This window comes from Carcharodon carcharias, chromosome 23 (genome assembly GCF_017639515.1).
Source record: "Carcharodon carcharias isolate sCarCar2 chromosome 23, sCarCar2.pri, whole genome shotgun sequence".
Taxonomy (NCBI): Eukaryota; Metazoa; Chordata; class Chondrichthyes; order Lamniformes; family Lamnidae; genus Carcharodon; species Carcharodon carcharias.
In genome coordinates this window covers 3,588,075-3,606,689 of record NC_054489.1, presented here as the reverse complement: position 1 = coordinate 3,606,689, position 18,615 = coordinate 3,588,075, and the positions used below count along the sequence as shown (strand labels likewise).

The 18,615-nt window shown below is 48.3% G+C and overlaps 1 protein-coding gene across 1 annotated transcript in view; it reads right to left on the bottom strand.

The window, feature by feature from the left end:
- LOC121269074 (insulin-like growth factor-binding protein 4) overlaps positions 1–14,768 on the bottom strand; it is a 125,384-nt gene extending 110,616 nt beyond the window's left edge. Inside the window, exon 1 of the mRNA XM_041173515.1 lies at positions 14,375–14,768. Coding sequence (XP_041029449.1) covers positions 14,375–14,735 — 361 coding nt within the window. The 5' untranslated portion in view covers positions 14,736–14,768. The remainder of the gene's footprint in view (positions 1–14,374) is intronic.
- Positions 14,769–18,615: the final 3,847 nt, after the last annotated feature.

Here is an 18,615-nt window from a genome sequence, read left to right as displayed (position 1 = left end):
TTGGATTGTCGGGTGTCCCTCTCTGCCTTTTCAAACAGTGGGTGGGGATAAGCCATTTCACTGTTGAATGAGGGTGAAGTGGCTGCAGGTGGGACTTGCACCCCTTGCTCAGGAGGAAGTCCCACCTTCGAGAGCTGCTGCCCAATCTGACTGGCCAGCAGCTCTCCAGGCGCTGCAGTGACTGAAGATGAAGTGCTACAACATGCCTGAAACCAAGTCCCGGGACCAGAGCACAGGGTAAGTTTCAGGGGTCCCAGGCGGGCTTGGGAGAGAGGCCGGGGTGGTGGGGTGGTGGAGAGGGGATTGTGGAAGGAGGTTCAATGGCCATTGGATATTGTGGGGAGGGGGCAGCATGTGCAGTCAGAAGGGGAATTCTGATGGACCCTCCCTCCACCCTTCAAACCCGAGATCTAGGCCCATTCTTTTTCAGGCTTCCCCCATGTCAAGTAAATCGTCCCACAAAATTAAACATTGAGCCCAGGTGGCAAATTGGCATTTAAGCGGCCAATAAATTTCATCACCTCACGCCTGGGTCTGATTGGACTCATCGATAGAGATAGATCACTGTGATTGGCCAATAACACCATTATCACTGAATCATGTGACTACCCAATGCCAGAAGGTAATCTCTCAGCCTTTGTTGTCCAGTCGTTCCCATCCTTTGCGAGGCCTTTCTAATTGTTAGGTTCCTATGACATGAAAAGAAATCCAAAAATACATTTTTATATATATCCAGGGTGCAGAGTCGGAGGGCGGAGTTCCAGAGAGGTGAATATAAAATATTATTCTGTCATTTTTTTAAAAAATGGACTTTCTGCGGAACCAAAAGAGTCTGCTACAAGTCACATGACCCTAGGATTGGCCCTTTGTTCTGGAAGTTACCACCAGAAGTTATAAGAACAAAAGAATTCCTCTCTCAGCCTGTGGAATGTCACACCTCAGTGTACAGACCCCTTATAATCAACAAAAGCAGAGGAAGTGCAGATCAAACTGCACCCCCCCCCACCCAACTGGAGCTATCACAAAAAAATCAGAACTCGTTATACTGGAAGCGATGTGAACAACGGATTCTGGCCAAAAGCACCAAAACTGATTTTTAAGCTGCAATCAACCCATTCATGGGCTATGGTCACATGATCCAAGCCTCTGGCCTTTAGGACAGTTTTAACATTACACCTTTGGCCACACAGGCAGTCTGCTGTTCAAATCCAACCAATGAACACCAAGAAGCAGAACTACAGCCTGCTCCTCAAAGCCTGTCTCTGCTGGAAGATTTCCTACCGTTGCTTGCAGAACTGACCCAGTCTGTGTGTACCGACTTCACCTTGTGGTATCTGCACCAACTGTAAATACAATGCTACAACTCTGGTCTACAGCCAGCTGAATTCCTCATTGGACCCTGACTATGGAAATCATGTGAATCATTGTTCTTTTCTGTGGTTCTTGTACTGTTACTATCCATAGCTGTAAAACCCTTCTTTTCTATTCCCCCTTACTGTGTGTGTGTAGTGGAGAGGGAAGTTGCAAACACTCTTCCCCCAGGCTTTGAATATGAAATAAACTAGCCTTCTGGGTTAAGAGTAATGAGAGTTTACAGCAAGTCATTAGTAAATTGGATTACACAAACCATGAGTTTGGGAAAACACATCACGGCACATTTTCAATAATTCAAAACACCTTCTGCTTACAGTTGGCAAGAAGAAAAAAGTGCAGTTTGCCTGTCTCTCTCCTGTCTGTAACAAGACAATCTCTAACTGCCTTCAACATTAGAGTCTATATAATTATTCAGTATAGAGTTTACTCAGTATCTAACCCTGTGCTATGTCTGTTCTTGGAGTGTTTGATGGGGACAGTGTAGAGGCAGCTTTACTCTGTATCTAACCCCGTGCTGTACCTGTCCTGGGAGTGTTTGATGGGGACAGTGTAGAGGCAGCTTTACTCTGTATCTAACCCCGTGCTGTATCTGTCCTGGGAGTGTTTGATGGGGACAGTATAGAGGGAGCTTTACTCTGTATCTAACCCCATGCTGTACCTGTCCTGGGAGTGTTTGATGGGGACAGTGTAGAGGGAGCTTTACTCTGTATCTAACCCCGTGCTGTACCTGTCCTGGGAGTGTTTGATGGTGACAGTGTAGAGGCAGCTTTACTCTGTATCTAACCCTGTGCTGTACCAGTCCTGGGAGTGTTTGATGGTGACAGTGTAGAGGCAGCTTTACTCTGTATCTAACCCCGTGCTGTACCTGTCCTGGGGGTGTTTGATGGGGACAGTGTAGAGGCAGCTTTACTCTGTATCTAACCCTGTGCTGTACCTGTCCTGGGAGTGTTTGATGGGGACAGTGTAGAGGCAGCTTTACTCTGTATCTAACCTCGTGCTGTACCTGTCCTGAGAGTGTTTGATGGGGACAGTGTAGAGACAGTTGGGTTAACATCAGTAGAGATAATGAAAAGGATCAGATTATTCAATTGCACTTGGAATTTCCAAGCTGTCTATAACACAGGGAAGAATGAACACGGTCCAAATCCCTTTCATATATATTAGCAGGACACCAGTCATACCACAGGATGTATGTTTGCATTGAGTGTCCCAAAAACATACAGAAATGTCTCATATATTTGGGGAATACAGATATTGCGGATTCTTGAACTGCTGGGAACCATGTTCCATTGTTCATTACCAGGATCCACTGTGACCTTCAGCAGCACAACTAGAATCCAAATATAAAAACAAAATGGGAACCAGATGTAGAAATGTTATTGGAAACTGAGAGCTCATTAGGAAATCTTGTACTTAACCCCCAAAGTCCTGTGGTTTCTTATATATCAGAGCAGAATCCTCACTCTCACATTGTTATAATACTGCCTTGTCCTTACCAACAACTACACTCAATCCAAGGGGATTGGAGAGGGGGCAAGAAAATAGATTTACAATTATACCAGAATGGAAAGGTTATATCTATCAGGAAAGACTGAATAGGCTGGGACTCCTCTTTAGAAACTAGAAGGCTGAGGGGTGACCTTGTTGAGATTCTTGGGGTTTTGACAGGGTAGAGAAAGAGAAAACATTTCCACTTGCGGGCAAAAATCAAAATTAGGTGGCATAATTATAAGATACACACAGATAAATACAATTAGGAATTCAGGAGAAATTTCTTTACCCAGACAGTGGTGAGAATGTGGAACTTGCTACTACAGGGTGACTAATGTAAGTACGGGTAAGGGGAAGCTGGATAAACACATGAGGGAGAAAGGAAAAAAGAGGGATATGGTGATAGGGAGAGATGAAGAGAAGGTGGGAAGAGGAATGGAAGGAGGTTTGTACGGAACATAAGCAGCAGCTTGGAGCAGAGAGGCTGAATGACCTGTTTCTGTATAGACTTGATACAATTATTAGCTAGTAAAACAAATGGCCCAGAAACACCACAGCTGACAGGCAAAGGTCATGGGTAGGAAAACATGGTTCATTTTGTGAAGAAGATCGTTAAAAAGTCAGCAACCGAAGGGTGGGTCTGATTCGAGTTGATCATCTCAACAGCAGAGAGCACTGAAGAGTGTTCACTGAACCATCAAAACACTGGGTAAACATATCGCTCCATCCAAGTTTGGCTCAGAGGTACACGTTCAGCTCAGCTGCCCTCACATTCTATTAAGTTTCCTGGCATATCAGTTCTGCATTTTCTCAGACTCTGCAGCTGGCTCTGGGTCCTATTCCCTCAATGCGGTGCAGCCTGGACACAAGCTCACTCTCCACACACGCACTTCCATCAAATACTATTGTCTCTCTGCCCAACTTTACTTTGTTTCCTGGCATCAGATTGCAATCCTGCCACAGGTCCTGACTTACTGTTGGGTTAACTGTCCTTTAGAACTCTTTCCCTGATTATAAATAGATGGCTTTAAAACAAATGATAAATCATCTTCTCAGTCTTTCCCTGAAGCTAGTTTATCTTCTGGCGATGAAATGTTGGTTTAAGTCAAAGATTAGTTATCAGTAATCACCAGCTGTTCCCAATTTGTAGCACTCACTCACCAAATTGTGTTAAAGTGAAGTTACCACCAAGTTTGACAGAGTTCCAGGTGCACAGGACACCACTATAAAACAATGCATATTATTTTGTCCATGTACAAGTCTTTTCCTATTATTAATTCATTCAGAGGATGTGGGTGTCGCTGGCTAGGCCAGCATTTATTGCCCATCCTTAATAGAAAGTGCTGATGAGCTGCCTTCTTGAACCACTGCAGTCCATGTGGTGTAGGTACACCCACAGTGCTGTTAGGGAGGCAGTTCCTGGATTTTGACCCAGTGACAGTGAAGAAAAAGGAGTGGAGGGAGAGAATTTTTAAGGTGATGGGTAGGGTGTCGATCATTTAGGAATTGCTTTGTTCTGGATGGTGTTGAGCTCCTAGAGTGTTGTGGGAGCCGCACTCATCTAGGCAAGTGGGAAGTATTCCATCACACTCCTGACTTGTGCCTTGTAGATGGTGGACAGGCTTTGGGGAGTCAGGAGGTGAATTACTCGTCACACGATTCCTAGCCTTTGACCTGCTCTTGTAAGGTGAAACCTTTGACACTGTGAAAAATTTTCAGATATCAGGACCATTTGTGGGTTCCAAACCTGCTTGTGCTAGAGGTGTGCGCATTGGTGCAATCGTATGGGAGGTGAGTTGCATTCACTGTCCAGTTCAGGATGGAGGGCAGAACACGATGCAGGCAGCCCAATGGGAATTCACAGGATTTTCCAGCTGGTAGATCTACAGGGATGGGGGTTGCTGCTGAGGTAGAGGGAAAACATGAGAGTGCCTCAAAGGGATCAATAAAGATGATGGGCCAAAGCTTCGAGGGCTGTCAATGTGGAGTGAGCAGCAACCGCTGATATCCTCTCACTTCCCGAATTGTTCCTGGGCTCCTGACACAGCGCAGGAAGTGTGTATCTTCTGTAAAATGGCATTGCTACAGACGATTAAAGGGCTAATTTCCCATTTAAATGTTTTGATTGGCTTTGACAGACAGCCACAGCTGCAGAAAGCCTAATTCCAGGAAAATCTCATGGAGGGGAACCTGTCAGCGAGCAGACCTGATGTGCCTCCATCCAATTTTCCACAAATCATCCTCCCACCAGCTCAAAGACTACCCCACAGGCCTGCAAAGATCCTGCCCATAGCCACAGTATCCTTATGAACGGTCCATTTCAGTTTCTGGCCAATGGTAACCCACCAGTATGTTGCTGGGAATTCATCAGTGATAATGCCATTGAATGTTATGGGGAAGTGGTTAGACTCTCTCTTTTGTCGGAGATGACCATTGCTTAGGCTTTGGTTAGAATATTGTCTCTGTTCTTGGTCCCTCGCGTGATATTGGAATTTTTGGAATGGGGTAAGGGTGGTTCAATGGACTAATTCCATCTTAGCACCTTAGTTACAAAGGCAGGTTCAATGGACTCTGTACTTTAAAGAATTGTTGACTCAGGGTGATGTAATGAGCTTTATTTTTTTTTTAAATAAGATCTATATTTTTAATTAACATTTGGTCAGTTTTGCAGACACAGTCTTCAAGTGGATTTGCAATTCCATCTTTCAGGATGATGGGTGTAATGAGCTTTATACCCAGCTGAAGGAATTAGATTGTGTACGATTTGACAGTTTGTTCCAATTAACAGGGTCACATGTGAAGGCTGTGTTTCTCCTGCTCATCACCATCTAGTCATCAGCTGATTCAAGAATGTTCCTGAGTGGGGGTCTTCTCACCCAACTCCACTGCTCTCAGAGTGACTAACAAATCGATTCCTCTAACACCCCAGTCAGGGCTAGAACAGAACATGACAGAAAACGATGGAGAGAAAAAGACAAGAGAACACAGGACACAACAGAGATACAGTAAATGTTCATTGTAACTGCTGCATGTTCAGTGGCACTTGACACAGGCTCTGCTTTGATGCCGCCACGATCACACAGTCTGCTGATACTCTTAAAAACAAAAAAACTGCGGATGCTGGAAATCCAAAACAAAAACAGAATTACCTGGAAAAACTCAGCAGGTCTGGCAGCATCGGCGGAGAAAAAAAAAGAGTTGACGTTTCGAGTCCTCATGACCCTTCGACAGAACTCTGTCGAAGGATCACGAGGACTCGAAACGTCAACTCTTTTCTTCTCCGCCGATGCTGCCAGACCTGCTGAGTTTTTCTAGGTAATTCTGTTTTTGCTGCTGATACTCTTGTGAGGCAAGTGTATCCCTTGCAGAATTCCCAATGTTCGTCGAGAGAAGCAGAACAGCACGCTGACCGCATGATCTCTATTGTGTGGCGATCTAGTCTGGTGTTACTGGAGACAGAATGAGCTGAGAGATCTGTGCCAGCTCTGTCACAGCCCCAGACCCAGCCAAAGGGAGGACAATGACAGGTGCTGCCATCTCTCAGATTCTAGGAAGCGGTGATTGTTATTTCTGCTAGCACAGGTCCAGCTTTCTCCCTTCACCCGCAGCCTCTCCCCTCCCCCCATTCCTGCCTCAGCCTCCCTCCCCATCCCCCAGGCATTGTTCAAACCAGACAAGCAAAAAAATTGAACGTGCAGGTTCGTGGGAGTGTATAAATTCTGAACTTTTAAGGGAATCAGGTTCTGAAACTTGAGTACTGTTTGTAGCTAAATCTGTGGAATAGAAGCGACTCTGAACCCAGGAAATCCCAACAATTTCAGATGTTATGATTTTTTTTAGACCTTACATCAAACAACTGCCCAAAGAGAATGGGTTTGGGCTCTGGGTTTGCTCTAACTTTGTCAGGAAGGTGTGTTGGAAAGTGCCTTTTTTTAAAAAAAAAGATCATGACTCTAAACTCGATCAAAGCCTCAAAATCGGATCAACCACCAAAAGATCAACTTTGGAGTTTTATTTTCCCCAAAGTTTAGAAAATTAAATCTCGACGGGAAGGTTGCTCAGGATAAATTATTCTGCTGGAGTTTACAGTAAACACCCAGTGTTTGTAAAGCTGAGTCAATCATTAACTTCTTGAAGCAGCTTTCTACCCAACACCGTGCAACGTCCTGTCAGGCATGGAGATTGGAAGCAATAGTTTCCTCTTATTTAACACAAAGAAAACTCTGTATGGGGCAGAGGCAGGCAGCATGGAGGCAGGTTCATACTGCAGGTGGGGGGCAGTGAATGGGCAGCCAGCAGTAACTGTGTTAATGTTTCTCAAGGTCACCCTGTGCCAATGCATCGCATTCACTGAAAGCATGCCAGCGATTGTACATTAAAACGGGAAATATATTGAAATGCAACACACCAACAACAAAACAATAACCCTTTAATCTTTCTGGAAATTGCATGGAGGGATGTAAGACACATGATTTCTGGCCTATGCTTGGATTTGGGATATGAGCACAGTGGAGATCCCCCACAAGAGCCACCACACAAACAGAGCAAAAGCCCATCCACAAACTTCACCAGGGTACATCCCAGTGGTTCACGAGCTGCAATCTCCCCCTCCCCATCTTCCCCAGCACCATGCACCCACCAACCCACCCACATGTCACAACCTCACTAACACATTCAATTCCCAATGTTTCACCTGCCAACAGATTTTCATTTTTACAGCCCCTTTGAAAACCTCTGGAGGTCCCAAAAACCTTACAGCCAATGGAGTGTTTTAAAATTGTATTCACCGTTGTCATATAGGAAATACAGCAGCCAATTTGTGCACAGCAAGATCCTGCAAATAGCACAGTGATAATGATCAGATTTTTTTCCCAGCTTTGTTCCCAAGCTCAACACTGAACTTCTGTTGGAATTATATTTTAATTCTGCACCCCACTCCCACTCTGACCTCTCTGTCCTCAGTTTCCTACACTCTAGCGGAGGACAGGATTTCATGATGGAAAGGGTAATGGGGGTCGCAAGTTCATTTCAGGGTCAAATGAAGTGCTGAGGTTGTGAACCACTGACCGGGAGGGGGGGGGGGGGGGGGGGGTGGGGGGGTGGAAAGAGATGAAAGAGATAGAATAGGGGAAGAGAGAGAGTGTGTGTGTGTGCTGAACTGAAGACAATAGCTTTGGTCTTCCCAAACTTTAATTGGAGGAAATTGCAGCTTATTAAGGACTGGATATGATGTCTAACATCTTGGCGTCAGCAGGGTGCTCGATGGCAGTGGTGATGAAGAGTGGGTGCTTGTAGAGCACATGTAACTCTGATGGGTTTTTGGATGATATTGCCAAGTGGCAGCATTTTAGAAGAGAAACAGGAGGGGCCAACGATGGGTCCTTGAGGGACACCAGACATTTCAGTGCAAGAACAGGAAGAGAAGCCATTGTAAGTGAAACTCTGGCGACAATTAGATAGATAAAATGGAACCGGGGACAGCAGTCCCACGATGGTAGAGAGGTGTGGGAGGAGGATGGTGTGGTCACTGTGGCAGACAAGTTGAGAAGGATGAGGAGGAAAAGTTTCCCTTTGTCACATTCAGACAGAATATCTTTTATGACATTGATAAGGCAATGACAAATGCTCTGTACACTAGGACTTTTAATGACATACAGAGGTCTTTGTTGTCAAACATTCGCTGCCATAGTTTGTAGAAGGCAGAGCTGGCACAGCTGATCCAGCGTTAGATTTCCTCATCAACGGTGGCCTTCGAGAGAGGTGGCTGCCAAGGTATGGGAGATGCTCAACATATTCCAGAGTCTCTCCTTTAGCGTATGGAGGAGGCAAAATATTTCACTGACCAGGTGTGGGTTGATATATGAGTTTTGTTTTGGCAACATTCAAGGACAGGCTGGGTTTCTTGCATGTAGAATTGAAGAGCTCAAGAGTGTGTTGCATAATTTAATTTACCTTCTTGAAGAGAGTTACAATTGTCACATTCCTGAAGTTGGGGGAGAATTCTTCTTCCTCCCAAATCCGTAGGATGAGCGCATGGAGTTCTGAGGTGAGTAAAAACCCACCGGATTTGAAGACCTCAGCTGGAACACCATCAGGGCTGGAGACTTTGTTGTTTGATTGCTTGCTGCAGCTCTCCCATCGATGGCCCATGGATTCTACACAGGATACGGAGGGATAGCCTGGGGTGTATCAGCTGCCACTGTGGATTCACAGTTGAAAAGTTGTTGAAAATGTTCTTTCCAGCATTGACGAATGGCATGGTCATCCTTTAGGAAAAGAGACACCATCCTGTAAATGAATGGGATTTTGCCTATTTGTCCTTGGTCTATAGATGGTCTTGACGACTTCAAAAAGCTCTACATGTCAGGATGGGCAGCATATTGTTGCATCTCTCACTCTCTCTTCCAAACACATGTTCTTTGTTTTCCGGTTTTGTCTTTGGGCATCAGCTTTGAGCTGTTGGAATGCTCTTCTTGACTTGAGACCTTGGATTGTTCTGTCAGACAATGAAGGCTGCTCATTTTTGTTCCACATACTCCTGCATAGGGTTTTCATCGAACCAGTCCTGGTGATGACGATGCTCAACCCCAATGGTCTGGACACAGGAGTCTAGTACGGCTGACTTTAGTTCATCCCACTGTTCTGGAAGGGTTTTTGGAATGGTCGTGAGCTGCACTTGGAATTGCTCTCTTCAGTCAGGCTGCTTTGGGGCTGAGACATTGATCATCTTCTTCTTGGTCTTTTGGGTTTTACGATGTCTTGGTGCTGGGTGGATGATCATCTCCAATAAAACAAGTCAATAATCTGTCCAGCAGGCATCAGTCCCCCACCATGGATCGAGTGATCTTTGACTCAATGACATAATCCAGGAGCAGAATATTGTGCTCGTCAGACAGGTGCATCAGACAGGTGCATGCCCAACCACAACCAGTGTGAAATGATGTGCAATGACGTTGGGTAATCGTCCCCATGTCATCGTGCATTTGTGTGATATTTCGGTCGGTGGGCACGTGGAGTTGGCAGGCACACCACCCACCCCCCCCCCCCCCCGACAATCAACAGGCTTATTAAGGCCATTAAAGATCTAACTAAAGGAAATTTTTCGCTGCCCGTCCAACCTTACAGTTGGTGGGCAGGCAAAAAGGCCAAGCGGCCTCTGGATATTTTGCGAAACCTCATCACCAGGCGAGATGAGGTTTCGATCAGTCATTTAAAAAAAAACCTTAACAATTTTTCAAACTAATTTCTAACATGCCCCTGCTTGTCTGACAGAGTCACATGAGGGGACGTTATTAACATTTTTAAAATCTTTTTTTTTAAATTTTCAAAAATCTTCATGTCCCTGAGGCAGCTCTGTACCTCAGGGAGCTTCTCCTGTGCACACCCGCACATGCATGAACTGCTGCACTCAGCCTCCTCCACCCGACACACAGGCAGCGCTGAGCGCCGCAGCGCACCTTTCACACTGGACAGGCCTTCACTGGAGTGAAATCGTGGCCGGGCCCCGATCGTGGCTGGCAGTTGATTTCGCAGCCACTCCTGGGCCAGCCAGCCTTGCCCACCGAGGACAAGATTCTGCCCCAGGAGGTGCCAATGCTTTGATCTAGGATGTCTGCACGTGGTTTTGTATTTGCCCTTCTGGAGGAAGAGGGTGTCTGTTGCAATGAGGCCCTGCTGAACACACTTTGTTAGCAGGAGGACACCATTTGCATCGGCTTTTCCCACCTTACTGGTTTCACACCAGACATCAGAGTCACAGCCAACCCTGACATTAAAGTCCCCCAGCACGATCTTTTCTTCTTCTTGGATGGCCAGGAGGACTTCAGCAAGGTCAGAATGGAACTTTTCCTTAACATCTTCATCAGAGTCAAGGGTCAGGGGCATAAACACCGATGATGGGGGCATGTTGATCATGGCTGAGCTGTAGGTGAAGTGAAATCGGGGATTCTCACAGTGCATCTAATATCCTATTCCGGACGGCGAAACTGACTCTGTGAACACGAGGGTCACTGTCAGCCTTTCCCTTCTGGTAAGTGTGTCCCCTCCTGCAGGTTCCATCAGCTGCCCCTCCCCGGGAAGGCAGGTCTCACTGAGGGGGGCATTAATGTCAATCTGGTGTCTTGATAGCTCACCTGATCTGATTGCAGTTCTTCTTTCTGGACAGTCACCCGAGGTTACCCATGGGTGTTCTAACATTCCAAGTTGCAAAGTTTAGAGTTTGCTTTGTTTGACCACAAAGGTAGTGATCCTGCAGCCAGGAGAAAGTGGGACAGCCTACTTTTAGGGCCCTTTTCTAGCCCCTTTCCCATTTGGGGTAAGCAGAGGGTATCCCGAAGAGGACTGCTCAGTCACAGAGGCCACTGCCTAAAGACACCTCTATCCCAACACAGGTGTCCAGCAACCTGCAAGCATTTTTCTTTCACCTGTCTGAAGATTCTTGATGAGGAACTCGCAGTTTCACAGCCCTGTCTCTGTCATGAATCCTCCACCACCACAGGACTTGGTAAACAGACTCTCTAAAGGATTTTGTTTAACATGGGGTCCTTGTAGTGCCGTCATTGTCCACACGATCTTGACAGGTTAGTGGTCAAGTTCCGGTCATGTGTCCAGCCACGATGACCGGGACCACCTTGCTCCTGCAACCTTCTTCCAAGTTCACAGCCAGTGAGATGCACAGTCTTCCTTCTCATGTTCTGCCGTTGAGGAATTTTTAGACAGCACTGTGTCTGGCACCTCCCCCTGATCTTGCCACCAAGGGTCCCACACCAGGAGCAAGTAGCTCCCGACGGCATCGCTCAAGGGATCATTGGAGGGCACAAGCCTCTCCACCACATCAAAGTGGTGATCCAGGGAGGGCCTTCCTAATGTAGTACAATCTGTTACTGACCCTGCACAGACTGTTACTAATATTCCTCAACTCATTACTGGCACAGCCCAGATTGTTATTAATACAGTATAGCCCATTACTGATCCTGCACTTATTGTTACTAATACAGCTTGTTGCTGACCCTGCCCAGACTGTTACTAATTCAGTACAACCCATTAGCGACGCTGTGCAGACCGTTAGTAATACAACTGGTGCTTGCACTAACACTGCACAGCTTAGCATTAACAATGTTCAATACTTTCATATAGTTCAGCATCACACGTCTCAAATACTAATATAACACGGCTTAATTGCTTAGCTCATGATGGATAAGTATTCTTTCAAATGGACTCCGATTTTTTCTGCTTACACTATAATCAGAAAAGGTTTAAAACTTGCGAAGTAAAACTATTCATTTCAAATCATCCTTAACCTTCTGGCATAACTCAGTGTTTTCCTCTGTTATTTGGCATAGCAACAGGGTGTAGCTGGAGGCAAGTGTAACGAGGGCAGGAACTTCACAAGTCTGCCCTTGGTGCCTACACAAAGCTGAAGTAATAATCAGGACAAGAACCAACACCAACCAGTAAGTCTCAGATTTCCCACAGCATGATGCATTCTCAGCAATATTTAACTTTGGTTGAACTTCAGCAGACAAAAGGGAAGAATTTCCTTTTCATATTTTTAAATTTCTTAATCTCCCCATTTCACCTCCCCTTCAGGATGGGGCTGGTGCCGTCGATATCTGTTCGAGCTATTGTTTGAGCTTCCCTGTTGTAAACACCTCTGAGCCTAACAAGAAACAAGTTGCAATGTGTTTCCAAGTGTAGTCTGGCTGGCAGAACCCAAACTCAGCGCTGAGACCTGACAATCTGGCCCCTGGTCGCACTGCCTTTTAAGTTTATTTACTAACCAATGGGTTAAATTTGTATTATCAGTGAGGCCTGTGAAATGTTTATGACGCTATTAGGAGATGTTACACCGGGCACCAAGCTTCATACTGTACGAGGGGATCTGGGAATTTGGAAGAGAAACATCAGCTCATTCCAGATGATTTTCCCTCCAAACCTGAATTCCTGAAATGTGCCAAACTCTATAACAGGTGCGATCATTTGGAAATGAGCTTTCAGCAGTTGTAATGTCAGGTTTGCCTGGGCATTTAGGAGGGGATTAGCTAAACCTTTGAAGTGGAAAAATATTAAAAAGGTTCTGAGTGAAAAAAACCAGAAAAATGGGATCAGAGCAGTCAGTTCAGTTGCTGAAGCAGCACTAGTGTAAGGCTGTCCTATACGGATTAGAATTATTAAAATAAAACAATGATTAAAAGATTTATTTTTTTCGCAAGTTTAACAAAACTGTACATTTGTTTAAATGGATTAAGTGTTGAGATAAATATCAGCAGAGGAACTTGATTCAAGGAGTTCTATCCATCTCATGATTGAGACCCTAGGGGCACATCCTAGCTCTGAATCACTCCAAAAATGCCCAAAATTTTATCTTTTCCAATATAAATCCTACTCCTGCATCTTCCTTACACTCAAACTCAAATTGCCGTATAAATCAATTTACAAAAAGGAGAAATGAAAATAACTGAAGACAAACAACCCAAGGGAACCCAAATCCCATTCACAATCACTTTCACTTTTCAAAAATTCATTTCAGTCACTGTTTCTACCCAAGGTTTCTTTTGCCTTTATTTTGTATAATTGCAGCATCAGTTTCACAACCTTCCACAAGACCAGACCACTCCTGCCAGCCCCGATTCCCCCGAGACCTCAGATTTATCTCCCCAGCCCCAATCCCACCCCCCGCCCCCCCCCCCCCCCCACACCCCCAGACACCACTGGCCCACTCCCTCACCCCAAACCCCTCTGTCCCCTCCATCCAAACCCGGACCATCCACTCCCAGACCCCTCTGTCCCTCCCTCACTCCAAACTCAGACCCTCCACCCCAGACCCCTCCCTCACTCCAAACTCAGACCCTCCATCTCCAGAGCCCTCCCTCACTCCAAACCCGGACCATCCACCCCCAGACCCCTCTCTCCCTCTCTCACTCCAAACTCAGACCCTCCACCCCAGACTCCTCTTTCACTCCAAACTCAGACCCTCCATCTCCAGACCCCCCCCTCACTCCAAACCCAGATCCTCCAACCCGAGACCCCTCTGCCCCCTCCGATACCCCAGATCCCCCACCCCAGACCCCTCTGTCCCTCCCTCACCCCAAACCTAGACCCTCAACCCCCAAACCCTTCCCTCACTCCACCCCAGACCCCTCCCTCCCTCACTCCGCCCCTAGACCCCTCCCTCCCTCACTCCACCCCCAGACCCCTCCCTCCCTCCCTCCCTCACTCCACCCCCAGACCCTCCCTCCCTCCCTCCCTCACTCACTCCACCCCCAGACCCCTCCCTCCCTCACTCCGCCCCTAGACCCCTCCCTCCCTCCCTCACTCCACCCCCAGACCCCTCCCTCCCGCCCTCCACCCCAGGACCCCTCCCTCACCCCCCCCAGACCCTCCCTCCTCCTCCCCGACCCCTCCCTCCACCCACCCCCAGACCCCTCCCTCCCTCCCTCACTCCACCCCCAGACCCCTCCCTCCCTCACTCCGCCCCCAGACCCCTCCCTCCCTCCCTCCCGGTGCCTACCTGGCCGGGGCAGGCTGCCCTGAATCCTCTCGATCTCTGCCACCTCCATACACACCCCCTGTCCGTGCATGAGGGAGTGAAGGGGCCGCTCGCAGCCCCGGCGGGGGAAGCAGCGGAGGCCGGAGCCGCAGCGGGGGGTGTAGACCCCGCACCGCCGGCCCTTGGCCAGGGCGCAGGTCCCGCAGCAGCCGCAGCCCGGCTCCCGGACCAGCTCCTCGCAGCCCTGCGGCACCTTGCAGCCGGCTCGCTTCTCCTCGGAGCAAGGGGGGCAGCGGATCGGCCGCTCGGGGACCGGCAGCTCGGCCACGGTCAGCAGCGCCCAGCCGCCGGCCAGCAGCAGCGGGAGCCGGGGCGGCAGCATCGGGAGCGGCGCAGCAGCGGCGCAGCGACACTCGGATCGGCGGAGGGGCGGCGGGCGGGCGGGCGGGCGGGCGGCGGAACCAGCAGCTGCCTGTCCGGGGAGGAGCCCAGTCTGCAGCCCCGGCTGCCGGCAGCAGGAGCTTTATAACCGGCCACAGACACGCCTCCCGGCCGCTGCAGGGAGGGACACAGGGAGCCCTCCCCGGGGGAGTTAGACCCTGGGCTGGGGAGGCTTTCAACCTCCCCCCACCCCCCTGACAGAGACACACTGATCCCCCTGGGGCAGAGACACACTGATCCCCCTGGGGCGGAGACACACTGATCCCCCTGGGGTGGAGACACATTAATCCCCCTGGGGCAGAGACACACTGATCCCCCTGGGGCGGAGACACATTAATCCCCCTGGGGTAGAGACACATTGATCCCCGTGAAGTGGAGACACGTTGATCCTCGGGGATGGAGACACATTGATCCCCGTGGGGCAGAGACACATTGGTCCCCCTGGAGTGGAGACACATTAATCCCCCTGGGGTAGAGACACATTGATTCCCGTGGAGTGGAGACACATTGATCCTCGGGGATGGAGACACATTAATCCCCCTGGGACAGAGACACATTAATCCCCCTGGGGTAGAGACACATTGATTCCCGTGGAGTGGAGACACATTGATCCCCTGGGGTGGAGACACATTGATCCCCCTGGGGCAGAGACACATTGATCCCCCTGGGGTGGAGACACATTGATCCCCCTGGGGTGGAGACACATTAATCCCCCTGGGGTGGAGACACACTGATCCCCCTGGAGTGGAGACACATTAATCCCCCTGGGGTAGAGACACATTAATCCCCCTGGGGTAGAGACACATTGATCCCCGTGAAGTGGAGACACATTGATCCTCGGGGATGGAGACACATTGATCCCCGTGGGGCAGAGACACATTGGTCCTCCTGGAGTGGAGACACATTGATCCTCCTGGAGTGGAGACACATTAATCCCCCTGGGGTGGAGACACACTGATCCCCCTGGAGTGGAGACACATTAATCCCCCTGGGGCGGAGACACATTGATCCCCCTGGGGCGGAGACACATTAATCCCCCTGGGGTGGAGACACACTGATCCCGCTGGAGTGGAGACACATTAATCCCCCTGGGGTAGAGACACATTGATTCCCGTGGAGTGGAGACACATTGATCCTCGGGGATGGAGACACATTAATCCCCCTGGGACAGAGACACATTAAGCCCCCTGGGGTAGAGACACATTGATCCCCGTGGAGTGGAGACACATTGATCCTCGGGGATGGAGACACATTAATCCCCCTGGGGTAGAGACACATTGATCCCCCTGGAGTGGAGACACATTGATCCTCGGGGATGGAGTCACATTAATCCCCCTGGGACAGAGACACATTAATCCCCCTGGGGTAGAGACACATTGATCCCCCTGGAGTGGAGACACATTGATCCTCGGGGATGGAGACACATTAATCCCCCTGGGACAGAGACACATTAATCCCCCTGGGGTAGAGACACATTGATCCCCCTGGAGTGGAGACACATTGATCCTCGGGGATGGAGACAAATTAATCCCCCTGGGGTAGAGACACATTGATCCCCCTGGGGTGGAGACACATAATCCCTGAGGTGGGGGCAACTAGAGGCTCCAACCAGGGAAAGGTAGTGAACTTTTTGGGAGGTTCCTGGAAGGTGAGGCTCCTGCTCCAGTGGCTCTATGTGATACCCTGGGGAACTGTCCCAGCCCTGGACAAGCTGAAACTATTAACCCTCTCTGAGCTGCACTCTCCTGTATCACTCCACTCGCATGCTTAACTCTGACTCCCTCGCCCCGCACACCTATCCTGGATCCTCCGTGTTTAAGGTCAACTGCACTCCAGGTGGGTGAAATTCAGGAGAGCAGAACGGGCAACAGGAAATCCGCAGCAGAAAGCGTCACCTCCCGATTTTTCTCTGATTGAAGCGGAAACGTGTGGATCTGACAGCTTCACTCCTCTCTGAGAATACACGGCTGCTGCATTTATCTACAAAATTCACCACGCCTTTTTACAGGTTAAAGCAACTAATCGTATTTATATAGTCCTAAAAATATCAAAGATAAAATGCGATAATGTTCCATATTCCAAACGCAAACTTCGGGTGTAAAGCTTCACACTCGAAGGTGCAAACCACCGTTAAAATGAATGGTAGGAATATCATTGGGTGCGGGTGTGAGATTTCCAATACATCCCAGAGGCGACAATTTCCATGGAACCAAAACGAAGCACCATGAGATAGCTGCAGGTACGAAAAGTTTCTGCTGCTGGGTCCATTACTCTCCGGAAGAACTTGTTCATTTTGAGAATAAAGGTTCTGATTTGGGAGATGAAATGGTCAATTTACTCAGCCCCACTTTCTCCTAACATGTTACACGTCAAAGCGCCGAGAACGAAATGAAATGCAAAAATCATTTCAATCAACCCTCCGAATTTTGGAAGATCCGCGGAGGTGCTGGAGACTCTGGTTTTGAAGCTTCTTAATTCTTTTGAAGTCAGGTTCGAAAATGAATTGAACATTATGTAGGTTGGCACAGCTAACGGTTCTATAAGTTTCAAGTCCGGATCAGGATTCTTCATAAATTGAGCAGGCGAACACACACATCCCGATAAGTGAATTTCCTGGACCACATATTCCAGCAGGTGGTCACTCAGCAGCTGCAGAGAGTTCAGGAGGCGAGTAAGTGAGTGCCATCCAAGAGGGTGGAAGAGGCAGGAAGGGTAAGAATCCTCCAGAGGTATATATTTGCCCTCTGGGATTGAGTGCTGAGCAGTGAGGGTGACATAATGCCCCATTGGGAGAGCAGTGCAGAGCACTGTGGACCACAGTCTAGTATAGAAATGGAGTGACCAAAGAGGTTTCAATAGACAGGGGGATAGACAGGCAGTTCTGTAGCCAACATGAGTCACACATATTGTGTTGCCTCCCTGGTTCCAGAGTAAAGGACATTCACTGAGATGATGCAGAGCATCTTGAGGGAGAGGGAACAGCCAGGAGTTCCAGTCTTTATGAGAACAAATGACACTGGAAAGGTGGAGGACCTGCAGTCAGATTTTCAGGAGGTAGAGAGGAATTTAAATAGCTGGACTTCAAAGGGAGTCATCTCAGGATTACTCCCAGTGACATGCACTAGAGAGCATAGGGTTAATAGGATAAACCAGGTTACCATCTGTCTGCAGAAAGGGCTTGCGGGCAGGGGGGCGGGGGGGTCTTCAGGTTCCTGGGGCATTTGGACCAGTTTTGAGGGAGGCGAAACCTGTTCACAGTGGATGGAGAGCCGGGACTGATAATCTGACAGAAAGTTTAACTCATGCTGGAGTGAGGGGAGGATCTTTGAAGAGGGCACAAAGGTGTAACATTACAAAGGAGAAACAAGGTGTAACTGGGAGTTACAAATAGCGCCAGAGTAAAGAATAGTCAGAAATGGAAGGGATCAAACAGGGGAAAGTTGCAAAGATTGGCTTGGAGTCCATGTACATAACTGCACTGAGTGTGGTAAATAAGGTTGGTGAGTTACAGGCACAAGTTGCCACAGAGCATGATGATATAGTGGCGATAATGGAGACCTGGCTCAACGAAGGAGGTCAATGTGAACTTAATATTCCTGGCTACAAAGTTTTCAGGAAAATTGGGAGGGGAAAAGGAGGGACAGGGTGGCAGTACTGATCAAAGAAACAAGTATTATAATGGAGAAGGATGGTGTAGTTCAGGGATCAAATTAAGGAACAGAGGAAGCTTTGAGTGTATAGACCACCAAACCATGGGAAGCAGATGGAGGAGCACATTTGCTGGCAATTTTAAGAAGATGCAAGAATTACAAGTATTGATA